Source organism: Liolophura sinensis, chromosome 13 (assembly GCF_032854445.1).
Source record: "Liolophura sinensis isolate JHLJ2023 chromosome 13, CUHK_Ljap_v2, whole genome shotgun sequence".
NCBI classification, from domain to species: Eukaryota; Metazoa; Mollusca; class Polyplacophora; order Chitonida; family Chitonidae; genus Liolophura; species Liolophura sinensis.
The window spans coordinates 25,515,476-25,537,492 of record NC_088307.1 but is presented as its reverse complement, the minus strand read 5'-3'; the positions used below and the strand labels follow the sequence as shown (position 1 = coordinate 25,537,492).

General features: G+C 38.1%; 1 protein-coding gene across 2 annotated transcripts in view; it reads left to right on the top strand.

Moving 5' to 3' along the window:
- Positions 1-9,128: 9,128 nt before the first annotated feature.
- LOC135480140 (discoidin domain-containing receptor 2-like) overlaps positions 9,129-22,017 on the top strand; it is a 101,026-nt gene continuing 88,137 nt past the window's right edge. For both annotated transcript variants that reach the window (XM_064759903.1, XM_064759902.1), the window contains exon 1: positions 9,129-10,183. In XM_064759903.1, coding sequence (XP_064615973.1) covers positions 10,030-10,183 — 154 coding nt within the window. In that variant the 5' untranslated portion in view covers positions 9,129-10,029. The remainder of the gene's footprint in view (positions 10,184-22,017) is intronic.

The following is a 22,017-nucleotide window of genomic DNA, read 5'->3' as shown; positions in this document are numbered from 1 at the left end:
GTCTCTGAGTGAGATTTACAAACCTGTTAAACATTCATAAGTCAGTGCACGCTCTGCTTGCCCATGTTAACATGCCCTGCACATGTAACTTTTTCCCCTGTAGTGTATTTCACATGTAAGTTAACATTTTTCCAGTGACTCACCTTTGTTTGATTCTGATTGAATAATTCATCGTACAGAGTTGACGAGTTTTTCTCCTAAATTTGATTAATACTTCATCAGTGTTTATTAAGTGTCGGCATGATAAGTCCCACCATAAGGCATTTTTGTGCTTTTGAAAGCACATTTTTTACCTACCAAACTTCAGGTGAAATGCCGTAATGAAAGACTTACAGCATAGAGAATTTTCTGAAAGCATTATACTCTTGGACGCAGTGACAAACAAAAACTTTGTGGAAAGATTGAAACCTCAATTTTTCCTTTTTTTTCAGAATATATATATATAGCAACATGCAAACCTCATTTGTGCTTAAAGGAGAAAACTTGTAGAAAATTCTTTGAAATTCAAACTTTAAGTTTAATCAGTTTGAGGAAGTAGTGTTTAACTTTGACAGTCTTTATGCTCCATTATTGGTAGTATTTGTCTTAATGATGAATCAACAGGACTAGCAAATTTTTTTTTGTCATTTTCTTTGTTATACATGTATGTATTTATAAACACTATTCCAACATAATATAGGACCTGCCTAATTATGAATAGAATCACTGTTCAGCAGATAAATAACAGAACGTGTGGAGCATTAAACTCTGCACTGTTTTCCTCCACTCGTTTACCTAATCACATTGTTATGGACAGTTCCTTAGTACAACTTCAAGCAACAAGTGAAAAGCAATAAGAATGCATTAATTTTTGTAAAACAGTAAATTTTTCAACAGAAATCTGGGGCATTTTTTCTCCAGGGGGAGAGGAGGAATGAGATATTTTTCTGCGACTGAGGACCAGATCTGTTTGCATCTGTTGTGAATTATAGCACATTCAATTGTCCACTTGGTCAATATCACGTGACACTTGACAGTTGTTTCTTCGCACTTCTCAATTTGATTTCAAGATGAAAGTCTCTCTGGTTAATAATTTAAGCAAATACGCATCTGTCTGTGGCCATGCGGGGTTTAATGTAAAGTAAACACAGACCTCCAAATGGACAAGTGAACCAGAGCTTAAATTTAGACCAATCAGTGGTCTTCATGCAATTTACTGCTGGTGAGATTGCAGCCAAGCATTTGATTTGCCCAGGGAATTTTTGGCCATTTTTGGACGGCAAGGCTAAAACAGTTAAAGTAATTGTCCAGTTTACCCGTTCCCAGTGTTAAGGACAGGAATTGATCGGTCACCCGACGTCAGGTGACCAGTTGACCAGACGCTGACCACTGATCCAATGGTTTCAAGTCTTTGAACCATCACTGACCAAACTGCCTGGAGTAGTTCCTAGCCCAGCTCTCCAAATGTCAGTGGACACAACTGACACTGAAACTTTGAAGATAAACAAACGCAAAGCCAAATCCGACCCATTCACCACTTTCAAAAGTCACCAGTTGTGTAAGTGGCCAAATTCTTGTAAAGTTAGATTTTCGAAATATTGTTAATGTTTCAAGACCACCAGTTCATTGTACCAAATTGTCTTTCAGATTTGCATGATTAATCGTTCCATGTGTTGTGTTCACCATGCTCAGTATGAAACTTGTTCCCGTAGATATCTCGGGTATGATTTTAATAGTTTTGTCCTTTGTTGTCTACAGTTCATTTTGTTAAAGTTCATAAATACTGATAGACAGATATGTTTATTATGCTCTAGTCAGGTTTGTTGGTAGAGGAATTCGCCAATACTACTTTATCTGTTTCACAACATATATTAAAGAATTTTAACCACACTTTAGATTTCAGGGCCTAATTATTCAAAACTGCTTTTCAACTTATACAAGATCTAATTTTGCATGTCGCCCAAAATTAAATTCATTATAATATATTAAATATGCACTAAAACTTCAGCAGATACACCTTTTTTTAGACAACTGCATGTATATTCCACAGGGTTCGGTTTTTCAAAACTGTTTGAAGACTTAACCCAAGATTAAACTTTAATCCAAGTCTTCAATTTTGAACTTATTTCAAAAATAATTGCATAACTGTATATTAAATGCAAACTAAATCTGCTGCTGTTATATTTTAACTTTTGACAAATGTATTGGCTGATGAATTTGACCTTAAATCGTAAATATAAAATATGAATTAATACCAGTATTAGCTAATATGCTTTCAAACAACTGGGCCCAGAGATTTACATTGACTGAACATCTTTGTTGTTCTCTGTAGATATGCTTTAAGCTGAGGTTTTCAGCACTATAGCGATTACCTGTCACCTTCTACAAATGTCTCCCATTCAATGAAACGTGTTAAAATGTCTTCTCTCATTGACTGTGAACAGCGTTGATCAGTGAAAAAATCAAAAGCAGATGTATTTTTGGTAAATAATTACTATGATTTGAGTTCACTTAGATCTGCAGATGTGGTTTTGACCTCGTACTGGATGTATACCCACGGTCATCCTTCAAAACCATGCAGACACTGTGGAAGTATTTCCTAGTCCAGAACTTGTGCATGGAAGTGTGTCATCTCCAAATAAGTTACAGAATATAAGTTACAAAGATTTTTGTGGAAGTTTTGTGTTGCTCTTGCAGCTATCCTCTTTTCTTGAGACACTTTGTATCTGTTTAAGCATTGTCATTTACATATATGTCTATTGATAAACACAAGCTGCAAATCTGTTTAATTTGACTGAAATGAAGCTTGGATTCTTCAGTGTAGCAAACTAAATTTGGTTAGCAAAGATATTTCTTGCTGAGATCAGTTTATGTTCGGAATAACATTATTTTATCCCTTAAACTATTTTAAGGTATTTCCATTAAATTTCATTTTGCAAAATGCTTGCTTAATTTAAACTTAAAGTGTAGGTATTGGTACTGGAAAGTGAACTACTCATGCTTCAATAACAGCCACTGTGGAATTATTTCCAAGCGCAGAACTGGTACATTGACAAGTGCAGAACTGGTACATTGACAAGTGCAGAACTGGTACATTAAGCCTGTCATCCTTTATTACTCTCCAAAATAGTTTGTGGAATAAAGATTTTTGTGGAAGTTTTGATGCTCTTCTAGCTAACCTCTTTTCCTAAGACACTTTCTGTCTGCTAAATCTATAATAATATAAAGTTTTATTCTTGTAGCAGACTAAATTTGGTAAGCAAAGATATTCAATACTTGCATCAGTTTAATGTTCACAATAAAACTATTTAATCCCTTTAAAATTCATTTTGCAAAGTGGTTGCAGATTTCAAATTGAAGTTTAAGCATTGATGCAAGTCTATGACTCATCTATTTTTTTGTCAATTCTCTGCCCCTGGGGACTGAGGGTGAGGATATACTGTACAGATCACCTTTGTGTGGTACGGGGTTTTGAACTTGGCTAATGCCAGATGGGGTTATGGCCTGGGGGTACAGGGCCATACTGGGTATGGGCACTTTGTTAGTTTAGTTCTTTATCTTATTTTAACGGCTTACTGCACCCAAGGTTTTTAACAGGCTGATCTGCAACATTGTGTAACATTCACAAAATTCCACCCTTATGGTTGCCAGCCTGCTTCTTGATTGTACCTGAGCAATAGCCTGAAGGCGTACTGCAGGGGGATTCTTTGTGGGCAGCTTTGTTCAGAATTTTGCCAGAACAGATTACACTCAAACTGGCCTTAGTGGCGGTCAGTTGAGGTGTAAACTGCAATGCGGCTTGACCAGTGATTTCACCTGGTGCCTGTGGATTAAACCACTCAGCCTGACCACCCCCCAAGATTGAGTCCTAGATGGTATGAATTACCTGCTTGATCTAGCATGACTGGACAGACAAAACATGAGCGGTATAATTATACTCGTGGCCAGTTTAAACATTGTCAGGAGAGAACAGGAAATACCTCGGAGCTCTCATAGGGTTTCCTCCACACTTTACAGTGTCTAAACCCCTTTTATACCTGGCCTAATTAATTCACCTGCACAAAGGTGAGCTATTCGATAAAAGTCATTGATAATCATAAATAAACATTTACTACCCGCACAGAAACGCTCTGATTTATTTCACTGATGTCGATCACTGACCTTTTATTTTCCATAAAACTTAAAGTACCTGAGTATAACAAGACTGAATACCTGCATGGTATAATGGCTGGTCGCATTTAAGTGGGAGTAATTTGGGTTGCAGTTAGCATTATACTCTCATCACTTTTAATACGATTTGGAATTGCAAACTCCAGATCGATTTTTGATCACTGCTGTTATCATGTTAAATGTACCAGATAAACACATTACCTGTTTGCTTCAAGTCCAGTGTATAATGGTGTTTGCTCACAGATGAATAAAGATTTGCATGTTGAACATACATGTATGCGTAATTCAGAACTTTTAGTTAGAGCTGAACATGGGTGGATTTCATTCGGCAAATCTTTTCTGTTATATCAAGAAGAACAAACGGATACATTTCCAAATTTGGAATAAGCATGAGCTGTTTAGGTTTAGTAAATTCAGCTACTGTAGCTACACCATTTGAATCCTGTAAATATATGGACATACATTTTACCCAATTTTATCTTTTATCACATATGTGAATCCTCCTTCTTTTTGATGCAGTTTATTCTGAGTTCAAAAACATTGATATCAAAACAATCAGATATACTTCGATTTCATGTCAGTAAGTCAGGTCCGAGTCTGAGCTTTTACTCATCTTGCTGTTTAATCGTGAAGACAAATAGAACTTGATGGGATGTGGTCCTGTACTGTTCCTGTCAAGTATAATAGACCCAGCGAACATGAAGTTTAAAATCAACTCAAGTTGTCATTTTCTCTCAGTAATACCGATGTTAAAGTACTTGTACATGCGCCCTCTTTTGGCCATACCGCAGATGCTGCAGAGGGAGGTATATAGAACAGCTGGGCTTACATCCTTGACATAAAGTGCCTGATTCTTTCATCACACCACCTGTACACAGGCATATGTATATAGATTATTAATTCAGTAGAAGAGTACCTAAAAGTGACCATTGTACAAGAGAGAGAAAGAAAGCCATTCATTTTCTGGCCAACTTATTATTATTGTGGTTCTTTAATTGTGACTTAATACTATGTCAGACAGTGAGGATGAGTTTTCCTACTCCCTTAATGCCCCATGTCCCCCTCCCCTCCTGACTTGCACCCCCCCCCCCCCTTTCCACCAATCTCCTTACCGCTTCCCTATTAGCCCCACAGCCTGCTGGATTATTCGCATCACCTAGTTGTCATTAGGAGCATCTCTTGTTACCTCAATGTTGAAAGTCACCTTGGCTAATGAGAGGTGTGTAATCCCCTGTGGGGGGCGGGTGTCTTTGTCCCACAGTTTCTCTGTCCCTGTCCCCTCCTCTCCAGCTGATAGGCCCAGATGTAACACAGGTGCCATGATTGTTCTATTACCCCGCTGGCTGGCCCCCTCATACACAGGCCCAGAGAAAACCCTCTTTTCAGGCACTCACAATTCCTGTTATGTGACAGGCTTTTAGTATTTAAACCCAGATGGCACTTAACTTTGTGATCCAGAATGGAACAGATTTGTGATATAACCCCTTCAAGATGGAGGTCATACAGTTTTTTCAGAAAAGTAACAACTTTGACAAAAGGGTTGTTAGGTAATCGTAAATACAGATTTGGTCCACTTGTTTTTCTCAAGACGACAAGAGAAAGAACAGAAACTGGTAGTCATATGTTCAGCAATAAGGACAGATCAAAGTAAAATTGTCTCAGGTTTGAACATCCCCTTCAGATGGCAGTCAGACAGTCTGCACTTAAGTAACTGCTTTGACAAGAGGTGTATTAAATAATTGTAATTATAGAATTATCCACCTTTTCTTCCTCAAAAAGAAATGGTGAAGTATTTCTGACTTTCAATTGTATGCTTACAAAGGACAGATCAAACTTTTACCCAGGTTTGTTTTGATAGTTTTACTTCAAGGAATTTTTAAGGCGCCTCTGGAAATTACCGCCATGGCATGTTAACTTAAGGATTCTGGATATGTAAAAAAAAAGTGGCGTATTTTTTTCCATTGTAGCAGCGGGCGGAAAGTAATATTGCCATTGCCATATTGACGATAGATTTTAGAGTTCTTGCCTGTGATGAATGGCCCAAAAATCAAAATCGTCCCAGTCAAGATTTCTCAGCTACATGTTGGTGGACTGTCACCTTCATTAGTGTGTATATTCAATTTAGTTAACTTGTATGCTTAAAAGTCATTTTCATTTAGGTTCACCTGTGGTATGTTACCTGTCACTCACCTAAGGCTAATCCAGGTGAGGTAACCCTGTGTACTGACCACATCAAAGGTTTACCTGACCAGGTGCTAATATTGACGCAGGGTGGCAATAAGAGATTTAGAGGCGGGGCACAGGCACACTTTCAGGAAATTCCTAGCGAGGATTGTCATTTTCTAAAGTGTCTCTTCTGTATCGTTTTGATTAAAGTTTACTGCACGCTCTCTTGTATCCTTGATTCTCACCACTACAACCTCTAAATAGAGTTAACCAGTCAGTCAGTCAGCCAATTTATACTGTATTTCCCCTAAATTTTTACATTTTCAAGTGACACATTTTGCTTGATTCTAATGAATTCAACCACCTTAATTATAGGGCTTTTAAAGAGTTTTTTTGTAAAGTTTGATTTATTTAAGTGTTAACAGTTATCAGAAGTGTCATTTTGAGGCCTTTATTTGCTTCTGAACGTGCATTTTCACATAATTAACTTTAGTTGAAATACAGTATAGTATCTTATTGCTATTGCTATTGCTACAGTCAGCAGATCTATCACTCCAACAGTTCACTTGACCCTCACCAGTTAACAAAATTTGTCATTGGTGGGTAACAGGGTAAGGTGGGAGTTAAGATTCACTAGAAGACAGGTTTTAATGATCTTCTTAGCGGTTAGTTTCTTCACTATTTCTTTCTGTGCATAGGGTTTAGAATATAAGTACTGGTAGCATATGTAGAAGTAATGAATAAGTTTACCCAGACACATACTAGCTCTTTCACGTGTAAATATGTCTGTAACCAAAAACCTTATTCTCCATCACTGTCATAGATTTTATTCCAGCAGAAAAAAAATAAAACATGAATGACTTTAAAAAAAAATTATTTCTTAACGGGGATATGGTTCAGACTAAGAAGCATGGGTCCAAAAAATTGATGATGATTCCCTAGTTTTATTTTCATACTTTCCTTCAATTTTGAAAAAAAAATTATTTGGCCAGTAAAACAACAAGTACAATTGGTGTGGCCTTTACACAGTATAAATCTCCAATCGAATAAAAAATATATGTATTATTAGGTATGGGACGTGTTAAATTCTGTGTCCATGTAACTGTAATATATAAGTGTGTAATCGTGCAGGTATACGCATAGGTAGTTGTGTGAATTGATAGGTTACCTTAATCCTAGCACTTGTCCAATTCACCGTAAATATGCTTTGTTTAACACTTCTCTGTGTATTAAGAAAGACGCATCCAGGACAAGGATGATGGAAACTCAAATGAGAATTATCTAGAACCCTGTTTATCAGAAATCAATCCACTAACTGCCAATAATAATGGTGGTGTGATGGCAAGCCTGGTGCTTGGAGACCTGCCTATAGATAAATGTATGCATTTAAGCTGGGCCTCCTTGGCGTGGATCCTTCCCATCATGCCTCTGAGAATAGACCTATACATTTACAGGTGCACAAATAAAAACACGTGTCCCCTTTCCCTGTAGGCTTTTGTAATGTTGTGGAATAGTGTGTAATATTTGCAGGCTAAGACCTCTTCAGTCAATGGCTGACACACAACTGGTCTGCGTTATTAATTTAACCATTTGACCTCACAATTTGTGTCAAATTATTCTTGTAAATTGCTTTTATGAAAATATCATGGGAATGATTTTTTTTCCAAAATTGGAATTTGGGAAAGTTAGTGCTTCCCAGGATGTTGGAATTTAGACATTTTTTTAAGCTGTATGTATTTTAATTTTTTTAATTGTATGTGTTAATTTGTAATCAGTGCTCCAGATTTATAAAGGTGCACCAGATTTATAAATGTGCTCCAGATTTGTAAACGTGTTCCAGATTTATAAACGTGCTCCAGATTTATTAACATGCTCCAGATTTATAAACATGCTCAAGATTTGTGAACATGTATAGTACAAGTAGAGTATTGTCACCTCATAATTTACATGACATCCTCACAAGCATGCCTTTGTCTTGAATTTTTACCACAAAACTGTGTGAGTACGCGTACTGTGTGAGTACACGTACTACATGAATACATGTACTTACATGTAGGAAACAGCTGAGGATAGGAATCAGTGTCTGTTTCCTCCATTGCCATGAAGTATTAATTGGAGGATGTTTCTGTCTGAGGTGTTTAGAAATTACATGCCTTTGTCCTTGAATTGTTTATATATAGGTATATGTGTGTTGTATTCCAGGCCTTTTGAGGTGTTTAGGAAATACATGCCTCTGTCGTTCGATTATTTATTTGTGTGTTTTATTCCCTGCCTTTGATGTGCTGAGAAGCTACAGGTCTTTGTATTTGAATTGTTTGTATATATATATATATATATATATATATATATATATATATATATATATTGATGTTCGCAGATTTGATCAGTAATTCACAGTAGCCTTCTTTCTGTAATTGCTGAGCCTGCAGAGCTGTCCAAATTTCATAACTTACACTTTGATGTCGAAATCACTGCATGTAATTGACAGCAAGGGGTGTATTTTAATAATAATCCTTATTATAATAATTAGTCATTATCATTTCTATTTTTTTTTTTTTGGTTTTTGTTGGTTTTTTTTATGTTTTTTTTTTTTTTTTTGAAGTGTGGACAAATCACAAAGAGTATCATGTTTCCAGAATGGTTCTGAGCATATCTAGTCTTTGTGAGTGAGAATCACACAGCTGGCCATAAAAGCTGGGGAAAGCAGCGCCACCTGCTCACCCCTGCTGTAGTACAGCTCAGCCAAAATGGACTAAGCCATCTCCCCTATAATGATGTTTAAATTGAAGCCAATTGTTGCTGTGTTGCAGGGCCTAGCTTATGCTGTAGTCAGTCACAGTCTGAGAGCTGAGGGAAGCGGGATGTGTGACAAGCCTTACTACTGCTACCCCTGACCGTGTGTCTTCTACCCCTCACATCACATCTTACAACACAATGGCCAGTGAAAGGGAAAGCTGCTGTTGTTAATCCAGGAAAGGATTTTCCCCCTTCCCTGTGGGGCTGATTTGAAGGAGAGACTAGACTGGGCTTGGAGTGCTGGTCAGGCCTGCGTAAGCGGCTATGTGTGAAATGTGAAAGCCGTGTTAAGGTACAACCGGCAGTGTCTTAGTGCAGCGTTAACTGAGGGAGAGAGTCTCCGGCTCTTGCATCTTTCTAGATTCTAACCGAGGGAATAAAACGACTCAGAGGAGAACTACTAAGTGACATTGCTGGACTTCTCAATCAAGGCTCCTTTTTACAATTTGAGCATTGTATTTTTTCATTTGATTATTATCAAACTCAGTGGTTTGTTTAGAAACAGCTGGTGTTGTTTTGTTGGAAATTTGCCACTGTCAGTTGCTGTTGATTTCTGTGGATATTATTACTGTATTTAAAGGCATTTGTAGGTCAACATACAGGAGACATCAGTCTGGAACTTTTCGTCTTGCCGTTTTCCGTTTGTTACATTGTTCCTTCCTTAAACATGTGATTAATATACGATTCTCACGGTGTTCGTTAATTTTTTTTTTTATTCTTTCTTCTGCCTCGCCAAGCTTGGGATTACATCGGTGGTCGAATCCCAATAATCGCTTTTCTGCTTTGCCAGAAGAGAAGGTTTTTTTTCTCTGTGTGTGTGTTCCGTTATCAGTGGATGTCAGAAAATGTGCAGTGCAGTTTGCGGCTTCATTCTACAGCACCTCGTGGAGAATACCCTGTTGTTGTCGTAACCGCAAAATGACGTGCAAAAACCGTCAACTCGTACTGAGGACTAGAACACACAGGACTATGTGCAAGTGTTCGAGGCTTCAAGAACGCAACATGTTGTTGTTGATGTTACCAATTCTATTAACAGTTTTTCTATCGGATACATCAGATGCCCTGGATTTGTGTAAGTACCTTTGTCTGCATCTTGTGTTTTTGTGTTGAGTTTAAACATGTTGTTTTGCTTGTAATGTGTGTATATATAGCACATTTCAGAATTACGATTTCGCTGTATTCTTTTCTTCACTTATTGCACCTTCAAACACTGACATTCATTCATTCATTCATTCAGATCCTTTAGATGGCATGGCAATAAGATCATCTTTTTGCTTAACCAAACCTATTGTTTCACATCCTATTTTAGTTTCACATCATAATGACATAAATTTCACTTTAAAGTAGGAACAGTTAGACAGGAGCCATACATAATGGGATAGTCTTCATAGCCATGAGTATATGTTAACCCTGATGGCATTCCAGGTTGATTGGGAATGTTGATTAACTAACGAGATAACAGATATGCAGACCAGGTGAGGAATCTGCGTTATGGCCATTATCCTCTGCTGCACCTGACGTCTTTGTAAACAGGGCTGCAGGTCAAGTCGTTAAGGCCAGGTGTAACATTGCGAATGGTAGGCAGGTAAATCCTCGGTCGATGCTATCCAGGTTCTTGTTTCTGCAAGCCCTATATAACCAGTACTGTTGTCTCACAGAATGGATACATAGGTATACAGTTGTAAACTAGAGTGTAAAGTTAAGTGTGCCTTAGTGTTAAAATGGCCTGTATGTTGATCAGGCTATCAGTGTTGGATAAAGCTGGTATGTGTATAACATCTAAATTCTCCAATTTATCACTGATGTACAAAAGGAAATTTTTTGTTTTGTTGTTTATATGTACACATTATTTCATTATTTCTGTGGCTAAAAACTATGTAGAGTATCCATCTAGAGAATGTACATGGCCTGTGTACAGCAATAGTATGGACACCCTGGTTACCTGGATATACTATTGCTATAAAAACTCATGTGAATGAATTTGATTTGGATTCTGAAATTTGCATATTTAAATTGATTTGTATGATATCGTTATCACATCTTGTATCAAGAACCACGCAAAATAATGCTTTTAATGCTAATTCTGATCTTTACCATTTTCATGTTTGTATTGAAAGGAAGTAATTTTAGTTTAATTATTAATTAAATTATAAAAATAATTTAATTTTTTAATAAATTATTAAAAATTTTTTTTACCATGACAGCATGATCGCGATATGTAATTATGCCGGGGTTTTTTTGCCGCGGCAGAAACATCCATGTGACATAACCTATTCAACTAACATACACATGTTATGTTGACACATACATGTAGGAGACTTCATCGCGAATGCATCCTATGTATTAATTAATTAATTTGTACATGCACAGGCCTGCCGAGGATGAAATAAATGATAAAAATATAACATTGACCATGACTAAATACAAGATATGCGATTAGGTTAGTATTAATTTGCACTGATGGCACCCATACTGACACATGAGCGTTAAAAAGCCAGCTAACATATGTGTAATATAGTTTGCCTAATAGGTAGCTTGATCTGACTGAGTTAGGGATTGTGTGCTAAAGGGTGCTAAGTAAAACGGCCTTGTGCTAAGATATGGCTGATAGTTACACAGGGTGCATGGAGCTCATGTAGAGGTGCATTAGGAGGTCAGGCCTTTGTGTTAGTCATGATATGTATCCTTGGAAATAAATTGACAGTTCAAGGCTTCAACAGTGATTATTTTTCGGCATTTGCTCAGAGAAGGCAGTACTTGTTAAGTCTGACAAATACTGGCAATTTTCTGTGTGGTTGTCATTTCTTTTATTGAGAGTTTTTGCTCAGTCTGGTGGCATTAAACTTAAAGAAACCTTTCAGAGATTTGTTTGAATTACAACTCCCAATTCTGTTTTGGCAGGATGGTAAAATGGTGATGCTATTTTTTGTTTTGCCTATTTACCATTGAGCCGTTGTGTTTACTCTAGAGACTGTCTTCAGTCCCGGAGAGAAAAGAGGGCCTACCAAAGTACCCGACACTCAGACTGGCGCTTCCCTGATAGCACCGCCCCAGCCCTGTACTTGTCTGCCAGGCCGGCCGTACATTCTTACGCTACTTTGGTAATCAGACGTGGCAAGGTCCCATTTTTGCAGCATTTCTCTTGCCCGATAGACATAAGTTTCTCCCTTGTCTGACAAAGCAATGAAGAGGTGCAGCAAATATCCCAGTAATGAGAGATTCTTGTCTTGGGGGCAACTTTAGTCTTGTTTATCACTGCAGGTACCAGGAAAGAAAAAAAAAAACGTGTACTAATTCAGTAACCCTGATGTCCCCTGATAACATGGAATTTTAAATGCAATTAATACATGATGTACATACATGTTCATGGGCCCATGTGGTGTGAGTTTACCACACTGAAGTGTATGTACCTTTTCTAGGATATAGCCCTGTGTTCAGCATTAGTACATGTACATGCATTTTCCTACCAAGGGTTTTGTTGCGCTGTTTCAAAAGGAACACACTAGCTAGGCTAGGAGCAAGCGGCTTGCGATGTTGATTAATTATACAAATTAATAGTAATTAGTCTGTTTCTGCACATGTGAAGAAAAGAGGGAAAAAAACGTATTTTCTAAGATACGATGATATACGCTTGCATATACCCGCGACTCTTTCAGACGTGTAAATTACATATCGCTAGCCCTGCAAAATATTGACTGCCCCTTCCTGATTTTAGAATCCTCGTAGCCACATGTGGCCACAGATTTGAACTATGTGTATAGCTTAAGTTGAAGCAAATGCAGTGTGTGTTTTCAGCTAAACATATTGTTGTTGATTAATCGCTTTGACCTGGTGTGGCTGCAATTAGCATATGATTTACATATCTATTGAACTCCCCGAGCAATCATTATCTTAGCTGTTCTATCTGTCCTCCATTTGTGTGGCTAGCTCGCCCTTCAACTACATGTATATACTATTTACATCAGGTGATTTATGTTGTAGATTTTGTCACTTGTCATTTTCTTCTGCATTCCTTTTTTTTTTACTCTTCTTTTTTTCTTGGCTTGTGTTTTGATGATTCATATATGCAATGACCATGAATGCCTAATGCGTCCCCTGTACTTCATACACGAGGCCCATTAAGTGTGGAATGTGTATTTATGTGCATAAGAAAAAGGAATACTAAATATGATGAGCAACCATTATAATCGAACATAAGAACAGTCCTCTTACATGGATAGGTCTAGGTGAAAAAGGGTAAACCTTAAGGTATACAATGTGCAAGTTTGCTCCCATCATCTTCTCATTAGCTGATGTACTCTTTACCCTGTATATACCTCTCGGCAAATATGTAACGCCTCCAACAAAAATAATAACAAAAAACTCATGAATAGATCAGTGCATTGATTAACAAAGACTATCTGAACATCTTACTCTGCATCCGCTGTTTTCGCCTCTTTTTATCACGTATCAAGTTATTTGTTATTTGCGTATTGTGATGCTTGTAGTTTTCCCCAAAAACTGATGCGAATTCGAGTTAGAAGTACATCAAGCATGCAGCACAAAATCGGACAGCTGGCTTAACACAGCTGAATTATTTATAAATCCGGGCTTTTATTTCTTGGCCATCTGCAGGAGAGTATCAGAACCAGAGATGCATACAGGAGTCTTTACCGCTCAAGCCCCTTAATGCTGCCGGATTAAGAGAAGATAATTATGGAGTATGCAGGCAGGCGACTTTGAAGCGTGAAAAACAAATCTTTGTGCACATTTTCTGCTTGGGATAGGCTATACACTAATTGCACATGCATTAATTTCAAATCATTTCTTTTTCTTTCTTTTTGATGTAAACAGTTTCGGTTTGAGTTCTTTTCTCAATTAATCCCTGCACATACTTTAAACAGCAGCAAATTTCACGGATGATCTGTGTCGATCAAACAAAAAACCCTGTTGCTAAACCCCTCAAGCTCAATTTGTTCAATTCACACTAATGACAAAGCGTTCAAATATGTGTTTTTCAAGGCATGTATTTCGTTTTTGGTAAATTTCATAAGTTATAGCAATATCACTTCACTAACTTCACACGCATGGCAGATTTTATTCTGAGCTCAATTTAATCACCAGCAAACCATGCACCGCTTCATTACACAAGAACAGTCGTTTTGTTTTCCCAAATTCTGTTTGTTCCCAATCAGTAGTTTTGATGATTCATATATTATGTTTGTGCACTCCGAGAAAGCTGACAGGTTTCTTATTGCAACTGTTTTCAAATGCATACCATTCATACTGGTCCACATAAACCACGTGACACCTTTTCACATACAAAAGAGAAACCTCCAATGCAATCTAAGTACATTTTTAATTTGATTTTTGCGACAAAACTACATTGGTTAAATTGACCAGTTTCAGGGCGTCACATAAGTACAATTTCATCCGTCAACACAGAAAAATGACTTCAGAATATGCTTTAATAAACACCTTGCAGACAGCTGAAAAGGTTAAAAAAAATTACAGTATATACATGTATATATCATATGTTTGAATGCATACCGGACAACATACACAATGTAACTAATAATCTTTGGCTGTTCACGTACATGTATGAATGTGTGTAAAACATTATTAGAATGCATTGTAGTTTGTTCCCGTAAGACGCCAACAAATCTCTTGTTTGTGATCACAGCAAAGAGTCATTCACACGATGGGTTTTTTTTTATTTTTTCGTAGCTGGACTGTGAACGTGAGAGAATAATAAAGAGTGGAAAATCAGGACAATGAAGTTAGTGATTGGAGACCCGTATTCGCATCAAAGCTTTAGAGACGGCCAACAGCCTGTTGTGTTTTCAACAGGCCTACTTTTTCTCATGTTACAGCTACCGTGATCACAAACAAACCTTTCATACCTCCGTGCGATCATGCTTTGGGTTGTAGAACATATATCCACATAATTTTCCTGAAGTGCAAAACAACGTTTTATACTGTCAACCTCTTGTGTCAAGTTTTTCAAGTAGGGCTTTAGTTTTGTCAGCTTTTCTCTCTTTTTTTGGAGTTTTTGCAGCCATCTTGGTGCCACTTCCTGAACTAATGGCTAAAGTTTTCTCTCAGATGTGGCCATGGGGACTCCCATCCCGCCCTCAATGTTTCACGATGATGGACAGATGAGTCGTGCATTTTGATAGGTCTGCCAAAAGAAACTGGACCAGTTGTCACGGATACCAGATCTACTCTTGACTCCTCGCTCAATGTTGGTAGTGAAAACAGACCAACATAAAGACATGGACAGAAAAAAACCCTGCCAGAGAGCTGGGTAAACAGCTTAAGAAGTGGAAGACAATCTTTAGATGGTTGATAAGAAACCGTTTCATTTCGGTGTCGCCTTCCGGGGCGCAGAGAGACTTCTCATCACACTTTCTGATTGCCGTCTTTCTTTTTTGGACTTTTTTTCTTTAAAAACATTGCACAAGCCCAAAATGTCAGTGCTCATATCAATAAAAGCTTCTGACATTTATTTATTCAGATATGAATATGTACTTGTTTTTCACCTTGCCTTTTTTTGTCTACGAAAGTGTCCAGATATTGTCTAAATGTCACACCAGCGTTGTGTCCTTTTTTTCGTCAACACCATCACACTCCTCTAAAAACATAGTGTACAGGAAACCTTTGAATATTTACAGTGTTGAGACTATTTTGTTTAATTTGCTTGCGACATCAAACTGCATTTACATGTATTTCTGTATTAAACAAAAGTCAACTCTAGGTCCATAAAAGACAGCTTATTCTTTGGATGGAAAACAACTTGACCTACATGGTCAGTGTAAATCAAACTGTCAGATCAAATGCAGTACAATTCTGCATGAAGTAGAACCAAGAGAGCTTTGAAGAAATGCATTTTCACAATCTGAAAAGAATTTGAACCGTAGTAAAGCAACGGCCAGGAGAAATTATCAGGTGAGGCAAATTTGAAATTTTCTTGTTAGTGTTATTTTAACCTGTTTAGTGCAATTTAATGAATGAAGTTCTAGTTCCATATAAAAATTTTACGTCACAGTTAATCATGTGTGTAAGGAAAACCTTTGGGAAACTCGTATGTATGTGTATATATGCAGACCTGCTCATATCCTGCACATCTAAAACCCCAGTGAACCCAGTTGGTGTTTAACAACAAATTAACTATTGTGTGGTCATGCCCTGAAGGCTTTACTATCACTTAGAGAGCGACAGGAATAGGATGTGTGGGTTCAAGTGACATTAGATTTACAGCGCAGAGTTAAGAATCGGAGTGCATGTATGTGTGTAGGGTGTCTACATTCACAGGGGTGACATTTCCACATACAGGTCCTTCCACTCTTTGTGGCGATTTGAAATTTACAGTGGAGGAAATAGCTGAGGCTTTCATTATTTGCCGACACTACCCCTATGATGGTGATCATAAAGGTCACCTGGTTTGCATTAGATGGCTGGTTGTGGTCAAAAACAGAGCTTTGTCAAAGATACAGATGTTTTTGATTGGCTAGCTACATGTACCATGCCTATCCGATACATGTACCTGTACAACACGGGGTGCCGGGTAGTGGTCAATGGTGTTTTGTGGAACAAAAAAAAGAGTTTTATTTTCAAGATCTACATGTAGGCTTTAATAGTTTATACATGTACGTGTAGTATGTGATCGTCCAAAATGGTGTTTGACAAATATAGTTGTTTTACTATTGTAATTCTTCAACATTTTTTGCATGTTTACACGGTGTTTATTCAAGCATATTCTGAAGGCACTCTGTTTTGACTGATAAAACTGTACTTTTTGTGAACCCCTGAAACTGGCCAATCCAACCATTGTAGTTTTGTCTCCAAAAATCGCATGAAAAATGGGCATAAATTCCACTCAAAGTTGCTCTGTTATATGCCAAAAAAGTCAAGGAATGAAGGTAAGTCATCATGTTGTATGCTTAATAGCTGGTAGTGTTACTTGGTCAGAATATTAATCAGGATCGCTAATTAGCTGACATGAGCGAAAAACAAAAGCTTTGTCAAAGACAAGGGAAGCTTTTGATCGGATAGGATTGTGTGTGATCAAAAAGGTGTTTCTTTAACCACTGTTTTTGATCAGTTATGCTAATTATCTGGGACACATACATGTACGTAGAGCGCGCTGGTCAACCAGCTAAAGTTTTGTCAAAGCGAGAGTTGGTTTTTTTTTATCAGATATGCGTAACTGGTAGCGGCGTGGTGGTGGTCTATGATAGAGCTGTTTTTGATCAGCCTTGAAGTCTTATTTAGATTAGCGTAGATATTTATGAACTGGCGTTAAAGCAGGGTAGAGGGTGCGGCTTGGGTGAGGTGGAGGGCGTTGCCCTAAAGGCCGTGTATGTGTGTAATCATCGCTAGGTGTGGGACCGGACATTTTTGTATGTAAATTTATTCAGTGCTTTCTTAAGAGCTGGAACTTCAGGCTTAAATGATCTAAACTTAATATATTCTGTTGAAAGTCAGATTTCTTGTTCTCAGACTGTACAGTTTTTCTACTTTCATCTGCCAGGGGAAGAACACTGCATTGGTGCTCTTTGTAATAAATATTTTATTAAATACCATGTCTGAGTAGGAGAATTTGTATTTGATAAAGCTTAAGCCTTTTTTCATAACTATGCAGTCCGTCAGCCCCTTTTTAGTGAAAACAAAAAAACAATAGCAAGCTTGTAAGCCGATAATGGCGGAGATGCCAGAGAATCCTCTTATGGCCATCTAAGAGACGCTAAATTTGCCTATTTGTCATTTTTGTAGAATACTTGGACATTCACATGTAGGGTATCCAATGTTGTAATTATTCCATGTACATGGACTTAGGATTGAGTACAAAGAAAACCTACATTATCTGCAGCAGTTGCCTAAGCGTTCAGGGTAAAAATTTAATCAAGAATGCGATATTATATTAAAAAGCTCCTTTGCCTTGCAAAATAGCGATATTCGTGTGGTTGTGATACATGTGAGATGGCGTATTGATGATGCTTGGTTGGTGATCTGTATATGTACCAGTATTTCCACAGCATACATGCTCAAACTTTATACCCTTATTCCTTATGTAAGAAAGAGCAGCTTACAGTGCAATTTATGCTCATTTCTAATTTGGTTTTGCCGTTTTCAGGGCTTTACACAAGTATAAGTTTATCAACCTACACAGAGTAATTGACTTCAGAATATGCTTGAATAAACACCTTGCAAACAGGGAAAAAGATTAAAGAATTGCAGTACTGTCATTTTGATGTATGTTAAGGTGAGTAAGCAGACAAAGATCTGAAACCAAAAAAAACAGATATCACCATTCTGATAAATGGCTTTTCTCGTTTTGGCGGGACAGGCTTGTTTAATTCCCTGTAACATGATGGCGTAACAAAAGCAATCTAGTCAATAGCGGCAAGTATTTTATGCATGAATGAAAACGTTTCTGCGTGTATGACTTTTGCATTGTATGTGTGGGGAGAGAGTGGGAGGGGAGTGTGGGCTGGATAGGGCTGGACAGTGTTCTTCATTGCAATGAAGAACACTGAAACAGATCATGCTGTTTTATCTCTAAATGCATACATTTACAACTCTTTCCTCTCTGGCCATATGTGGGAAGATCTGTCAGCAACCTGAGGATGGTCGTGGTTTTCCCCCGAGCTCTGCCCGGTTTCGTCCCACCATAATGCTGGCTGCCGTCGTATTAGTGAAATATTCTTGAGTACAGCGTTAAACATCAGTCAGATAAATATATGTAGATAAATATTTACAATTCAGGTTAATGAAATCTGATCGTGTTGAAAGGTGTAGAACACTTTAAAATTCCTTATCTCCATATGGGGATTTGTATTTAAAACTGTAGTTTGTTCGTGGAAGTGCTGGAAAATGTAGGATTTTACGTCTTGGAAAACATTCAAAGCCAGTGATAATATCCAGCTAAAGTAAAGCATGTACATGTACCTACGTGTGTGTAACCATGTATAGACAGGTATGTAAGCAAGCACAAAAATACATCGTCATTGTGACCCAAACTGTCCACCGTACATGCATTTCAACAGTATTAGTTGTTGTGGAGAATCCTTTGTTGTCTGAGTATTTCATTGCACGTACTATAGAACAGTGTGGGATCACTCTAGCCCTCCAGACGCAGCCGTGATACCTGTGCCTGGTCACACAACTCATTGGCCGATGATCAAAGTGTTAACTCCCTCATCCTTTAATACCATGGCAACATTTACTTCCTACAGTCCGCTGGTTTTCAATGGCTGCATTATTCAGTTAGATGTCATTAGTCGGACAGCATCATTAGACTGGTGGACCGATCAGCCAGCTTCGTTAAGGTGATCCTGGCTGTGGTATCACAATGGTTTAAGGTCTAGTGCATAATTATGTAACATAGATACCTTTTCATCAAGAGTTGTATTGGCCAGTAGGAAAATGTCCCGATAATGGCTGTCGATAAATCTTGTGAGGTGTTTATGTATGGCGTGAGAACTATAAGGGAGTTAAGGGGTGGGGGGAAATTGTTACTTTTTGAAACTTATTTCCCAGAAGGCAAGCTTTTACTTATTCTCTACACATACTGTTCATAACCTGTACAACAGTTGTCACTGATTTATAGAAATGGAAGGTCAAATGTGTCCTGTGACGTGTAATCAGAGGAGATAATGAAAAAATCTGCCAACTTGTGAATGCTTAATTTTCAATAATGTGTACAGACTTTTGTGCGTAAGTGTTGGAAAAATGTTAATCATCTATGTGACCTTTCATAAATGCAGGGCCACGTTCAGGATTGTCTTTCACTAATTCACAGCAGAAAGTGCAAATTGCCCTTTACCAATTGCATGATCAAACAATAGTTTTTAAGTGTTGTGTTGTTTCAAATGAGTCTTTGTTTCCAATATCATTTCGGGACAAGGTTTTGGAATGTTGTTGACAGGAAATCATAATTTTATGGTCTATATTTGATATGAATTGTAGAAATTTTGTAAAAGTATTCATTCATGTTCTTTGCAACGGGTCCATTGGGTTGGTTTTGTCTTAAATCTATGGTGCACTTTGACCTCTAAAATGTTGCCTCCTCCTCCTCCCACAGATAACCTCTTTAGAAAAAAAAACTCATTTTGAATGATAAGAAGGCATATCATCTGTGTAGAACAATGGCCATTTCTCCTGACAGTCCGTCTGAAATTTGTCACCTCAGATAGACATCATTGACCAATCAGAAGTAGTTTAACAAGTCCTCAAACTCGAGCCTCTCATTACAGCTTGCATGTGATGGATGTTAAGGCTCTCCGATACAGATGGAGTCTCCTAATTAGCCGATTTGACAGGATTATTATGACGAGGAGATAGCTAGTTTGCGACGCTATTCTGAAACAACTGCAGCACCACAGTGACCCATGCAGAAACATTGTTCTGGGTGCCGAATTCTGATAGCAATCACATGCTGGGGACGATGAAGGCCTGGAGGCAACCACAGCTCACATAATATTGTTCCTTAGGGGTGCCCGGGGTGGGGGAGGGAGGTGGGTGCAGTTGGTCTGGCATCCAAATTAGACCTCCGCCTAATCCCATTAGGACCCTGAAGGGCCTCTGAAGAACTGTCCATTTCGCAGAAGTCCCCCACCCAAAACTGATTGGTGAAATGTATGAAGCTCTTGATTGAAAACTCCATGCTGTGGATTGTATTGAGACAGACTGTCTTCCGACTGTCATTAACTGGCCTAAATTGTGTCATCAACTGTCAACTCACCCAGTTCATCCCCTCACCCTGACCCAATTGCCCTGGCAGCCCGCTGTCATTTGCCTGCACCCTTTGTCAGTGCACATCATTTCATGTCACCCCCTCCCACCCCCTTCTGAAATGTCTCTTCTTGTACCAATCCCGCAGTCCCCCTCAGTTTCTCAAAACGATGCCTGAAGTATTTGAGTGTTATCACTTTTTTTAAGTGAGGATTATGTAATGTAGTTAATGATTGTGTTTTTAGTTATATTATGCTCTAAGATTGAAATTTTCCTGGTACTAGTTGTGTAGTCAGTGTGCTAAAGTGTAGCCAAAGTGAAATTCTTTTTCACCATTGCCAATATAGCCATTTGTGAAAATCCATTTACTCTGTGTCACTCTTTTACGCATTTTGAAAAGTTTAATTTTTGATGAATTGAATGTATTTCTGTCGAATGCTCCATATTAGTGACCAAAATGTGGCCTTAATCATTGAGATTGTGACTCACACTTTGATGGAATTAAGAGTGAGAGAAATATTCCAAGTATGTTGACACAAAGAATATCTAAACAACTTTCAGATTCATCACATATATTTCCGGGTTTTTGTCTGTTACCTGCGTGTATTTAGAAAACTCGTGTCACGGGTGCTAATGCCTCAAAATGCTTCAGTTTAAAATGCAATTCTGGAAGAGTTCAACATTCTTCTTGGTGGTTTCACTCAAAGCGGCTGTTTGTCACCAACGGAGAAACTCATTGTCAGACTGACCAGTAGTCCTCATTCACTGGCCATCTCAGCTTGACCTGATGGGCCTGGTGGTCAGTCTGAGGATTGTGGTGACCATGTGGTTCAGCTATTCATTGACCAGCCTTGTGGCTAATGGAGATTTAAATCCCTGTCACATGTCTAAACTGACCGGTTATTTTATGCACTGATCCCCCAAATTGGTGTGGCATGTGACTTGGGCAGGCTTTAAATTCTCCTTGGCTTTGCTTAGCAAATTGTCTGTCGTGGGTGTTTGCCTGTTTAGACTTCCCGCAGACGGGGCAGGGTGTTCCTAATGGCAGTCATGTGCACACTCCAAACAGTTTAGCGGCACTGTTTAAAGTTTTGATGAAATCCTGCAAATTTGTTTTTGCCGACTGTGCAAATTACAACCAGGAGAATCACATCTGTATGGACGTAAAAGCATTCGGCCGTGTCTAAACAT